The 12853-nt window shown below is 38.9% G+C and overlaps 2 protein-coding genes across 2 annotated transcripts; both read left to right on the forward strand.

The window, feature by feature from the left end:
- Window positions 1-332: 332 nt before the first annotated feature.
- LOC142946520 (ras-related protein Rab-8A) lies at window positions 333-5885 on the forward strand. Its single transcript, XM_076087875.1, has 8 exons — window positions 333-512; window positions 1048-1108; window positions 1807-1867; window positions 2329-2406; window positions 2556-2645; window positions 2790-2855; window positions 3408-3458; window positions 3558-5885. The coding sequence occupies exons 1-8, from the start codon at window positions 389-391 to the stop codon at window positions 3645-3647; spliced, it is 621 nt and encodes a 206-aa protein (XP_075943990.1). The 5' UTR covers window positions 333-388; the 3' UTR covers window positions 3648-5885.
- Window positions 5886-7230: 1345 nt separating this feature from the next.
- hsh2d (hematopoietic SH2 domain containing) lies at window positions 7231-11600 on the forward strand. Its single transcript, XM_076087869.1, has 5 exons — window positions 7231-7845; window positions 8950-9039; window positions 9150-9315; window positions 9513-9761; window positions 10342-11600. Exons 1-5 carry the CDS (start codon window positions 7718-7720, stop codon window positions 10792-10794), a joined length of 1086 nt encoding a protein of 361 aa, XP_075943984.1. The 5' UTR covers window positions 7231-7717; the 3' UTR covers window positions 10795-11600.
- Window positions 11601-12853: the final 1253 nt, after the last annotated feature.

Below are 12853 nucleotides of genomic sequence, written 5' to 3' on the forward strand. Positions count from 1 at the left end.
GAGACATGTTCTCATTATAATGACTTATAGGATCTTTTTATTTATTTATTATTATTGTTAAAATGGCAGAAAAGAGCTTACATAGAATATTTAGTATCTGACTAATATATTTAATGGTACACAACACAACACCGACTAAATATTGGTTATTTTTTAGAGAACATCCATCTCTATACGACTCATTTTGTCAAACGGCTAATTAACACATCTTTTAATCCGGGTGACCATAGACATCAAAACGAGCACACTCAACAAGAAACGCAACTTCCGGAGCCACGACGACAGAGAAGAGTGACAGTCGATTTGACCAATAGAAAAACTCTCGCACAGTGACGTCTCTGTCTCTAACAACGGGCGGGATATCCGCAGTAGTAAGCTAACTAATAACATGGCGAAGACTTACGATTACTTGTTTAAACTACTTTTAATCGGCGATTCAGGCGTCGGAAAGACCTGCGTGCTATTCAGATTTTCAGAAGATGCCTTCAACTCAACGTTCATCTCCACTATAGGTGGGTAAAAGTCATATTATCTAGTATTGTCTTAGCCGAAAAGTGGTGGGAGCAGCCCATCCCGTCATGCTAATTTGGTGCTAACTTTTCTGACTAGCATACATCTTGTAGCGTTAGCTAGTCAGGAAGCAGCCCAGCCGGCTTGTTAGAAGGGCTTTTCCAGAACTGACAATTATATTTTAACAAGTTTCTATAGTTGGAAAGCACCTGTATGTACGAGCTGCGAGGGTGGGTACTCCACCAACAGCGTTACAAGTATTTATTCTGTGTATATTAATCATGGCCAGCTGAACTAACAAGCTACAAAGCTGTCAGTGAGCTAACGTTAGTTAGCGGTGTCATTTCTCCTACGAGTTCCTGCCTGTACTTCGCACTCTCGGAGCCAACGTGACAGAACATATTAATGAACTCTTTCAACCACTCTGTGCTTCGAAAGTGAAACGTTTATGTTACTGTCAGTGTGGTGCCTTTTGTCAGTTTGACAGATGAAAAGACGTGCTTGAATTGAATTGTGTGACTTTCGTTTGTTCCTCAGGTATTGATTTCAAGATCAGAACAATAGAATTAGATGGAAAGAAGATCAAGCTACAGATATGGTGAGATGGTCACAGTACATACAATGCTTTCAGGTCACAGCTTCACATGATGTGGCAGAAGAAAGATTCACGATGGATGATCTTTACACTCAGTTGCCAGTTCAAGGTGCATCTAACTAAAATGAATGCAGTCTAATGCAGTAGCCCTCAAATATAATAGGGTGTATTGCACACTGGTTGTATTAGGCTGTTAGTTTTAGCAGTGTGTGCCTATTAAACTGACAAATGATTTCTTTATGGGAGCGCAACATAAAGTAGAAGTTGAATACTCATGACAATGGAGGGCCTGTAAAAAGTCTAGTAAATAAACCCTTTTTATGGTAAATAAATATAACCTTTGATATTATCAGATTTTATTATCTCTAATATTAAAATCGATATCACGCTGTTATTAAATATGACACGACTCAGCTTTCCTGTCTTTTAAACTGTGTACCCCTTTTGTATCCTCTCTTCACAACGCTATCAACTTCATGATTATCCTTGTGTTTGATATAGAATAAATATCCGTTCTCAGGAAATTTAAAAGTTTAGGTAGCTGTTTCCACCGGTACTGACTAACAATATTTGTACCAATATATCCTCATCTAATACTTGTACATCAAAGGAATATTTAGGCAAATTTGCTTAGTGCATGAGGCATCTCTCAAGTCTTGACTTTGGTGTCCTCAAAGTTGCCGGTTTTGTTTTCTATGTAGGGACACAGCAGGACAAGAGAGGTTCAGGACCATCACGACAGCCTACTACAGAGGAGCCATGGTAGGTTGCATTGTAATCTGAACAACTCAAATGACAGTATAGATTCTCTCTTGGACCTAACTGGGTGAAGTGGTGGTTATCTCAGGTGTGTGCACCTGCATAAGCCTTAACCAGAACCACACCCACCATTGTTGTTGCTAATTTTGTACACACCTGGGAAACTAGAGTGAATTGTAATGGTATTTTTGTTTTCTTTAATTCAAGTTTAACTGGATACCTGTTTGCATGTTCTACTTCAGGAACATAATTGATCCCTGTTTTCTTTGGTATTCAAGTGCCGTGCTTTTACTTAAGGCTGTAAAATCATGTGATGCGTCACTAATAAGGGTTGACATGGACAGCGGAAAATCACATTAGACCCTTAATTTCCAAGTCTGTCTTCATGGACTAATGGTAATTGGTAAGGAAGGGTTTCCATTGTTGTCTGGCTGCTCATTGGTTTTATGTCTTTTCCTCTCCAGGGCATCATGTTGGTGTATGACATTACCAATGAGAAGTCCTTTGACAACATCAAGAACTGGATACGGAATATAGAAGAGGTAAACGTTTTACATTCGTGGACGTGGCTAGATGTGTTTTTATTTCGGCACTGATTTTTACTAAAAAGCTAAAGAGTATGTATTAATCTAATGCATTCTATGACTTATCAACTATCTGTCTGTTCTCCATGTCAAATTATCCTCCACAGCATGCATCAGCAGATGTGGAAAGGATGGTCCTTGGGAACAAATGTGACTGCAATGACAAGCGACAGGTGTCCAAAGACAAAGGAGAGAAGGTGGGACCATAAAGTTGACAAATTAATGCACTTGAGAGCTTGATTTGAAAAAGTACTCTTTATCCTCGCTCTCTTGGGGAACATATTTATTGTCCTGGCTCGTTGGGCCTGAGTACTGACACGGATTCTGTTTCGTTACTCCAGCTGGCGCTGGAGTACGGCATCAAGTTCATGGAGACCAGTGCAAAGGCAAACATCAACGTCGAGAACGTGAGTACACAATTTTTCTGCGATTGTTGTCTTAGAGTTTTAAGTAATTCACTGCACAAAAGGGGTTAGATGAAATATCATTTTAGGATAAAAGGATTGCCATGTACTGTATAGAGGGCACAGTGGTTGTAGACTATAAAACAAGAATAAAGTAGGAAGTCTTAATACGCTATCAAACTGGAAAAATCAGTTTCTTCATATTTCTTTCTGAAGGTTTCCCATTAACTGATCTATAATCAGCCAGTCCACATAGCCTATAACACAAAAGACAATAATCCTATTAAATCACAGCCATAATTAGACTGTAATCACATAATCTGTTCACTACAAACCCTCAGATTGTGTGCAAATCATGTGCATTGTTTGCGTCTTATATACAATTATTGATGACTAAGAATCAATCGAGTTTCTTCTGGTTTTGATGCTGTACTTTAAACCGACAATCTTCTTTTGTCCAAAACCATTGGTCCTACCCAGAGTGCTATCATTAATGCGGTTTAATTTAATATAGAATGTACTTATTTCATTTGTTAAACCTGTTTTTGTCTGCAGGCCTTCTTAACCCTTGCCAGAGACATTAAAGCAAAAATGGACAAGAAGCTGGTAAGAGTGCAATAGAGTGGAAACTTAATTGTTTTGTGTTGTATACTATTTCTGCAGTTGTCATATTTGGTTGTGCTTTCTTATCTGTGTGTATTTCAGGAGGGCAACAACCCGCAGGGCAGCAATCAAGGAGTAAAGATTACAGAACAACCCAAGAAGAGCAGCTTCTTCCGCTGCAGGCTCCTGTGAGGAGACTTAAGTGTCGGCATCCACCTTCGCCTTACCTGTGTCCCCCGCTGGACAGAACTGGACAGAGCACACTCTGATCTCTCTTTTTATTTTTCTTCACTTGTCGTCCTCTTTTTCTTTCTCTCTACTCTGAAAAAACAAAAGTTCATGGCTCTCTTGGTTCCCTCCACAACTGTGAATATAACTCTGGCTTCTGTCTGATGCTAAATCTGATCCTTAGATTAACACTTCCAAATTGATTCCTTGAGATTGTGTTGACTTTTAAAGACACGAGAAACGATCAAACCTTTACTATTTGCAATAATGTCCGATTCCAAGATGGATTCTTTCACCTGTTGTCAGTGTCTCTTGGTGAAGTCTTAGTTATTCGATCCTTATCACTCAAAGTAGCCCAAATTATACTTCCAAAAAAAGGCTTACTTCTCCAATAGGCTTCCTAATTTTTGAATATACTCCATCTGTTGAATAATGCAAGGTGATGAGAGTACAATCCAACCCATTATGCCACATTTGTGTACTGACTTGGTGGCCGAAACTTTTTATACATCCACATTAGGTAAACGCAACATGTAAATATCTATCATTGAGTAGGATTCACGATGTGAAACGATAGTGCCGACGCATTCTTCTCACATCAACATTGGGGTTTACATGTCCTCTGTCCAGCTTTTCTACTTGTGTCTCTGTTGATTTCTTAGGCTGAAACATTCCTCTTGTGAACACTTTAATGTGCAATGTGATGTGTGTGATGTGTGTGTGGGGCCCAGATTTAGCCTATTTTAAGTATTCACATGGTTGCAGTAAGGAGGGCTCTTGACCCAAGTATGCTTGTTTTAAGGGCACACAGATTCCTTTTGTAGTTGCTTGCCTCATCAGTTTAGGTATTGCAATTTCTATGGAAGATAAGATGTGATTGGTGGGAGGTGGGCGTTTTATTTGATGCACTTCAACTGGTGGACTAGCAATACCTAACTCTGACACCTGGAGGCAATACAGTTACACAGCAGTGGCTCAGAGGGAATCGCAGCAATGATGTAATCATTGTTTTATGCATTCAAACTTCTTCCTGTCGTCGGTTCCAACGGGGGAAGCGCGTACACAACGGTTCCCTGGGCCTTGGATTGGGGCTGTAGCAGTATTTATGGAGTGAAACAAAACATAGCACCAAAATGACGAAGTGTGCTTTTATGTTCTTATTGATTATTATGCACTTTTCCTTTGTTTGTTTTCTGTAAAGAAGAAGTTCATTACATGTGTTGACTGTTGCAGTCTCAAGCAAAGAATATTCATGCACAAGTTTTCCACGTACCCTATCTGGGCTTCCTGACAATATTTGAGCACTGAACCTCGTCTTTTGAGTTAGTATAATGGAAGTATACAGAAGGCCTTTGATTTGGAGATGTTTCTCCCATTACAACGTTCCTATCAATTGATATTTCTCTTTTTCCCGCTTCTTATGCATTTGCGTCCCCCATTGATGCTTTTGGGAACCCTCGATGCACCCTCACCCACCTAGTCTCTCTCCTCTTCCCTCTAGCCAGACAGCCCATGTCTCGTTTTGGTGCAGTATCATGGCCATCTGAACTATGCATTCTGCATAGAAGACCTCAAAAAGCTTTGCACGTTTGACTTGACGAGCTTTATTTGAGATTAGAAATGTGCATAGGATTCTTGCTGTTTACATTTCTGCTGTCACTCAAAATTCTATTGTATTTGGTTCAGCTATTTAGGCGCAAAAATAGGAAATTTATTGAAAGCTGAAATTCACCTCTGATGTTTCACAGTGAGTGCAAATCATAGCGGTGCTGATGAGTCATTGGATTTAACCTGTAGATGTAAATCATTGCCGTTAACGTGGTTTGACTTTTGGGACTATTTCGGTTTAACTGGCTCTCACAGGTTTAGTCAATTCATGCCTTAATGAAAAATGCAGTTTTTTTTTAGACTTGAGTTTGGCTGATATTTCATCTCAATGTCATTTGATTGATTTGTAATTCTCGCCAACTAAAAATTTGCCAGGTCTATGTTAGCATATCGTCAGCATTCCCTAACTAAATTTGGATTTCATCGCTGATTATTGATGGATTTCATGGGGAATAAATTAAATAATTCAGCAATTGTAAATAAGATCTACAATGATTGTACTGAAGGTTCATAAATCTGTTTGATCTACACATTTTGTAGATGTGTTTTGATGATTTATTAAAAGAGATTCTTAAATAAATGTTTTTCAACTTATTATATTTGCACCTCTTTATTTTGAGAAATTCATGTAGATGTTTAAATATGTAAAACAATATGAAAGTTACTTTGCGTGTGTTGTTTGTCCAAAACGCACTTTGTAAGTTCATAAAAACAAAAAATTTGAAAAACTTGTTTCTTAACCACCCATAACGTATAGATGACCAAGCATGACTTTGTGGGAAATAAGCAATTGAGAATATCAAATGTTAGAAAAATCACTTGTGAAGTTGATTTGAACGAAAATAATGTAGGTGATTTAAATGTTCAGATAAAATGAGCACGAAAAATATGAGATTAATCCACATTATTTAATCTTTTCAATAAAAAAACTTTTTTTCAGTTTTCAACATGATAAAAAAATGGCCTCATGGATTGTTTGCTTGAGAAGATGGAATATGAGCAAACGCTGTTAATTGACTCACAAAACTGTATTTGCATCTCCACAGGTGCTCTGTACCTTTGTAGGGCCCCTCTAAATAAACTGCACTGGAGCTCACCACTTCCGCATTGCACACCGCCGTGCGGCAGCATGAAGGCAGTAAGACTTTGACCTTTATGAAGTTCTCTTTCATTTAGACAGTCAACATGTGGGAGGACACTTCCCAAACTGGTTCTTTTACCTGGCCTAAAGCGGCTCACCAGCATAAGAATCTTCGTTGAATTGGTTTACTAAACAGTAAATAAATCAACAACAATAACGTCACAGACTATGAACTTTAATGTTAACATAGTTCCCGTCTGTAGCTTCCTCTCTGACTAGAACAGCAGATGGAAGTCATGCACGCATTTGTTCAGCATTAGCATATTATTAAGCAGCAGCTTTCTTATTTTATTTAAAAACCCACATATTAGGCTTCTAATAGTGGGCAAGCTTTGCAGAAAAATGGAAACGACCAACAAAGGTTTTAAGAAATCAACACAATCACAAAATCTCCCTAACAAAATGTTCTAAAGTGAACTTCACCAAGATTTGTTGCATTAAACTGCACAGGTGTCCAGGCTATATCTTTCTAAAAATGAAAAGTGTATTTGCTGCCCAGAAGTTGAGATCGCCTCAACCATTTCTCTCTATATATACTTTCCACATTATAATACACACCTCGGTGCTCTGAACTGATACTTGAGCAAATGTAACGTTGTGCAACGGCTGTAGAGGGCAGGACTGAAACCTCTCATTTCACATTCACTTTAACAGATCATGTCAGACACCTGTAGCTTTATGATATACTTAGGCTACATTCCTATAATCCAAATACACTGTCATACTTAAAGATACGCGTTTATCTTCTGTCTGACGATATAAAGGACCGTTTAATAATTTGTTACGACCATGTCGCTTTCTAATTTGGCTGCATTCTGTAGTGTTCTCTCTAAATGTGACTGGTAAACAGCTACTCACTAAGGTGTGCGTTTTGCCTCCGCCCCCAGACAAGTGTCGTCAGGTGAGTGAGATCTGCTGTGTCATTTTTATCAGGGAGCTGCCCGAGTATAGGTGAGTAACGTTTGCTGTGAGCTATGTTTAACGTAGAACTCTCTGAGTTTTATTTGCAAATACATTTTTTTGTCATTTGAGTTTTCAATCTACACATTTTAAATGAATTTGATAAACTTACGTCAAAGCTGTTTTGGCTTCTTCTGTGTGGGGTTTGTATTCTATGTATGCACTCTACTAGTCGGAACAGCTACTATCAATTCTATGTATGCACTCTATGTACCTGTATCTTATGTAATAACTCAATGAGCTGTAAATAACGCATTTGCAGGATTTTGTCCTCCGTGAATTTTCCAACAGACCCAACAGAGGATTAAATGAGCTGTTTCCCAGGATGATGGAGCGGAGTCAGTCGTCACAAGGACAGCATGATGCTATCACCTGGTTCACAGAGTCCCAGCGCCGGCTTGTGATCAGGAACGGCATCATCCCAGAATGGTTTCATGGGATCATTTCCAGGAAGTAAGTTCTCAAAGTATATCACTGTCCGCCATCTGTAGCAGTGAATGGCAGACGGGGAGGAATGTGGCGAGCCATGTTTTGAAAACCTGTGCATGACAAAGATATAAGTGTTGCGTTCCAGCATGCAGGGATTGTTTTTAGTGAATTGCTCATAGGCATGTAAATGTCTAGGATGTGTCATGTTGTGCCTCTGCTTCATATCAATTATTAATGTCAGGTTATAAAGAGTAAAACTAAAAATGTCAAAGTTTATTTCTGCCCCTCCTGTCTAGAGCAAGTGATCAACACAGCAAAAGTAGGACTAAGTAATGAGGAAAGAACATATACGCCAACCAAGTCTAAATGTCAAAAATGTCCTTTTTTCAGGAAGTAAAAAATACTTTTCAGGAAGTTCTTGGCAACCAGTTAAAGATAAAGGGTCACTATTATTCTCAACCCTCATAAAAGCATTTGCTCCTTTAAATGATGGTAAACATCAAAAACACAAAAAAACGTAACTGGAGTTTTGAGTTTGAGTTTTGAGTTTTGAGAGAAAACAGAGATGTGTCTTTCATTTTTTCGACAACAAGCAAAACAAACAAGCAAAACTAGAGCATGCATCTTTAATCTACAGGTACAAGGACAAAACATTGATTATACACATTTATGTATGATGCACATGAGCCACAGATGTATCAGCTAAGTAGCCTCTTGAATGGTAACTTTTACTTTTATAATAATTAAGCATATTTGTACTATTTGTAATGGATTTTTCTCTTCCTCCACACCCTGTTTACACACTCCCAACTTTGAATAATGGATGAGACAGAATAATTATTAATAGGCATTGCGTACTCCATCTGTTTACTTTACTGACCAGACTAAAATGCCCTGCTGTATCTATTAGACTGTTCTTTTTAAATAGATCCATGTACGGTAAGAACATTTTGTTGTGTACCGAAAGCTAAACTGTTTCATACAGATCTTAAGACGACGAATTCCCAGGGAGACTTTCACAGCATACTGATTCCAGCTCCAGTTCACATGCTAGATCATTTAAAGATTAAAGTGTGTGTGTGAACGTTTTTTTGTTTTGTGGCAATTTGCATACATTTTTGTGTGCAGTGTGGCAGAGGAACTGCTAATGTCCAAGCCTTCTGGCTACTTCCTCATCAGAGTCAGTGAGAGCAGGATTGGCTACTCTCTCTCTTACCGGTGAGCTGTTTTTCACATCTCACACTCACACATTCGGTGCGACGGTCCAAAGTCCTGCCCTGGTCACTCTATTTGACACATCCTTTCCTTTCTATCTCTTTGACCCTCAGTGCTGAGGACCGCTGCAGACATTTCATGATCGATGCAGTGGAGGACGGCCATTACATCATACTAGGGGAGAACAGGAGTCACCGTAGTCTGCAGGACATGGTGGACTTTCACAGACGGACTCCCGTCATGCCTTTCAGTGTGGTGCTGACTGTCCCTTGTGGACAGGTGAGGAACAAATACAGGTGTCATACATTATAGATGTACAGTACATGCATTTAGAGTTGAAACTGAGTAACCTATCCAAAACAACACTATTTGCTTATTTGCCTGCTACCTGTGCCTCATGTAAACAGAAAATAATCACTACTTGTTCTCTCTCTCTCTCTCTCTCTCTCTCTGTATCTGTTTCTATCTCACTGAAGACATCGAATGACAACAGTGACTATGCAGAGTTGCTGTTTCCCCAAACACATCCTAACCCTAACACAAGCTGGTTGCCAACCAACCCGCTGCATCCCAGCATAGGTCACCCAACATCACAAGAACAAATCCCACCTGCCCTTCCTTATCGACCTAATGACTTGAAGAACGCGGCAGTCCGGTATCCGAACAACCTTTACCCTAATTTGGAAGCCGAAATTCCACGTGTCCTCTTCCCTCTCCCAGTCCTGGTAATGGTGATCTAAGTCGATTTTTTAGAAGTTGCCTGGTGATTTAACCTTTTGTGAAAATACATGATATCCAAATATGTCAGATCAACATTATTCCCAAAACATTTCAAAGGTTTTTGTTGTAACAAGCTTCCTGTTTTTGATGGGGTCTCATAAGGACACATGATTACATATGATATTCTCCCAAACTTTGAACAGTTTTGGTTGTTTTCCATGAGATATTTCTGTTTCTGTTGTTGCTTTTTTCCCCTTATTTGAAGTGGGCAGGAAAATGTCTTTTGATAACTTCTGTGCACAAATCAAATTTTGAAGCAAACTTTAAAACAAAATGTGATGACAGTTGTGGGGGTTGTTATCGTACATTGCAAGGCCACTGTCAATCAAATCTGATCAAAACACACCCACGCAGTCCTGATGAAGGTGAATTTTTTACTTTTTTAACTCCTAAAAAGCTTTTGTTTATTTAGACATCATTACTTAATGTTTTGAAGATATACCTAAGATTTACTCTAAAATGTAATTTGCTCTTTTTATTTTCTAACAAATGTCTGTGCTGTATGTTTCATGTTATGATCTTCAGCCTGCGACCAGAAATAGATGCACAGCCGACAACCCTCCATCCAACCAGCCTCCTCAGGTCCCTGCTCGGACCTCTGTTCCTCCACTGAAGCAGCACCAGGCTTGTATCAGAACGGTCTCTGAGAGTCCCCACACACCTACAGCCACTGAGCACCCCCTCAGCGGCAACATCCAGTTCGCAAAGAACCAGGAGGCAAAGACGTCAGTCGTCTCCAACCTGAAGAACCTCAAGAAGAAGTTCCAAAAGAAGAGAAGCACGTTGCAGGAGTACGCAGAGGTTAACATGGAGGCGACTGAAAGGAGTGGAAACGCTGGCAATGAGTACCAGTACATCACAGGGCAGCAGACCGCCAATGCTCCACCATTATCCTACACCTGCACTGATGTGAGACTGACTGATGGAGAGTTACCTTATGAATACCTTCCACCTCCACCTTTCGCTCCAGGCTTCTGATACACTACTGCGACTTTAGAAAAATATTGTACAGATGGATCAAATGCTAAGTGGGTGCAGGACAAAAGCATCGTAAAAGGAGCTTGTTTCAGTCTTCAAGTACACGATTATGAAGGATAAGGTAACAAAAAGGATTATAAAGGTTAAACTGTTGTCCCCGTGTGACTGTAATTAGTGCCAATTTTGAGTGCTTCCTCTTTTATTTATTTGCTAGTTTATTCAACAGATAAACATTGTTCCATAAGGAAAAGTAATGCAAATGTACTCTATGTAAGCAACAGCTAGCCTCTTCTTTTGAATTCAGGTTAAATGTTTATATATGCCTCTCTGGTAGCTACTGTAATGTATGAAGAGGCAGCAGGAGGAAGTTTGATGCAGAGCATGTAAATCAGAAATGACATGGTTTATGTCAGCTGCTTTGAATACAGGAAACTTAGCATCAGGTGCAGATCTGTTATCTGCAACATGACAGGAAGAAACTGCTGGTTAAACTTGTTTCAGAAATATTACAGGTGAGTAAACGTAATTTTAGGCTGCCTTCAAACATCTGGCCGGGGACAGCAGATGAAAACTAGCCTCTCTGGCTAACTCCGGCTCACTTACAGTTTGACTGTTGATTGGAAATAAGTTTACTTTTGCAAGGGGTAAACACATTTCATTTTTACTGCAAATGGCTTTGTCAGACCCTTGTTATCATTATTACGAAGCATCTAGAGACCATTTGCTCTCAATAATATTTCATATTTGTACAACTCGATAATATATCTGTACAAAGCATCTAATTTTGTTACAGCTATTAAATCACCTTTGAACAATCTGTTATGGCTGTTTTGCAGTCCCTGTTTTATGACATTTAATGATCCGTCTGTCTGCAGTGTAAAACAAGAGGCTTGTGATTTTGACTATGACAAAGCAGAGACCCACCATTTTCTTCACCCATACTGGACATGTATACATCATTTCTGTTTCTGCTCTGTCTCTATGCCGTTCCTTCAGTCCCCTCTCCTATTCTTCCTCCCTTGCTTCCCTTCTCACTGTGGTCATTGCGTGTTATGTCTTCATGTAATGCACTCGTCACTCAGTGGTGGAGTGCATGCTGTGGTGGTGTAATGACCCAATTTGACCAGGAACCCATCGACGCAGCAGTCCATTTCTATCCCAGACTTTTATGTGTCATTTTACTGTAAATGTTCTCATAATGTGGCAAAAACTATTTTAAAGATGTAATGACCTGCTTGTTAATTTCAATAATTTGATCAATTATTGAGTCATTTTTCAGTAGGTTTGGATATTTTCAACAATAGAAAAGGTTGTCAATGCCCTTACACTAAACTACTAGAAACAACTTGTGTCATTATAGAGTACCATCTAGTGGCAGTAAACCACATCACACGTACATGCTTTTATAATGTAAAAGTAACCATTTAAAGTCTGCATTTAAATGTTTACCATAGTCATAATCTGAACATTTGTTTTGCTTAAATATGCAAAGTAACTGTAGATGTTGAAGATGGAAATTTAACGCAGTCGCTCATCCACTGCTGCTATGTTTATGCAAACACAGCACGAGAGAAAGCTAAAACAAAAGCTGTCTGTCTGTTTATCTTAGTTTGTTCATCTAAACTTCTCTGCTGACTGAGACAAAGCAGCCAGGAGGACAGAGGACAGGAGGAAAGATATACTAACTGATATCTGTGTTCTTCATTATTATTATGTATAAACCTCACTCAGGAATGTTATTTATTTATTGGCATTTTAGTTTGTTTCCAGTGAGATATTAATGACTTTACATTGTGAATTTGCTGGTGTAAAAAAATACTGTTGCTGCTCTAAAAACAATATTTAGTTTTGTCAATAACTTATAATTCTTTTCTGGATGTATTTGTTTTTGTTTTTAATCCTATATGTGTTTTTAAAAGCAATATTTAGTCATGAAAAATAACAGAATATTGATAAGAGTAGCACCTTGTAGTAATAAAAATCCTAACGATACCTATCTCTATCAGAGGGTCAAGTCAGACACGCTTAGAAAGGAAGGGGTGAACGGAGGGCTATGTTG

Source organism: Anarhichas minor, unplaced genomic scaffold (assembly GCF_050575085.1).
Source record: "Anarhichas minor isolate MPS153535 unplaced genomic scaffold, ASM5057508v1 ptg000010l, whole genome shotgun sequence".
NCBI classification, from domain to species: domain Eukaryota; kingdom Metazoa; phylum Chordata; class Actinopteri; order Perciformes; family Anarhichadidae; genus Anarhichas; species Anarhichas minor.

Bases quoted from the DNA above. Each gene is read 5' to 3' on its own strand.
- LOC142946520 (XM_076087875.1), top strand. From the start codon at position 389: ATGGCGAAGACTTACGATTACTTGTTTAAACTACTTTTAATCGGCGAT. The intron at 1,109-1,806 runs GTGAGATGGTCA...TTTTCTATGTAG, and splicing joins AAGATCAAGCTACAGATATG to GGACACAGCAGGACAAGAGA. The intron at 2,856-3,407 runs GTGAGTACACAA...TTTTGTCTGCAG, and splicing joins CAAACATCAACGTCGAGAAC to GCCTTCTTAACCCTTGCCAG.
- hsh2d (XM_076087869.1), top strand. From the start codon at position 7,718: ATGATGGAGCGGAGTCAGTCGTCACAAGGACAGCATGATGCTATCACC. The intron at 9,040-9,149 runs GTGAGCTGTTTT...TTTGACCCTCAG, and splicing joins GGCTACTCTCTCTCTTACCG to TGCTGAGGACCGCTGCAGAC. The intron at 9,316-9,512 runs GTGAGGAACAAA...ATCTCACTGAAG, and splicing joins TGACTGTCCCTTGTGGACAG to ACATCGAATGACAACAGTGA.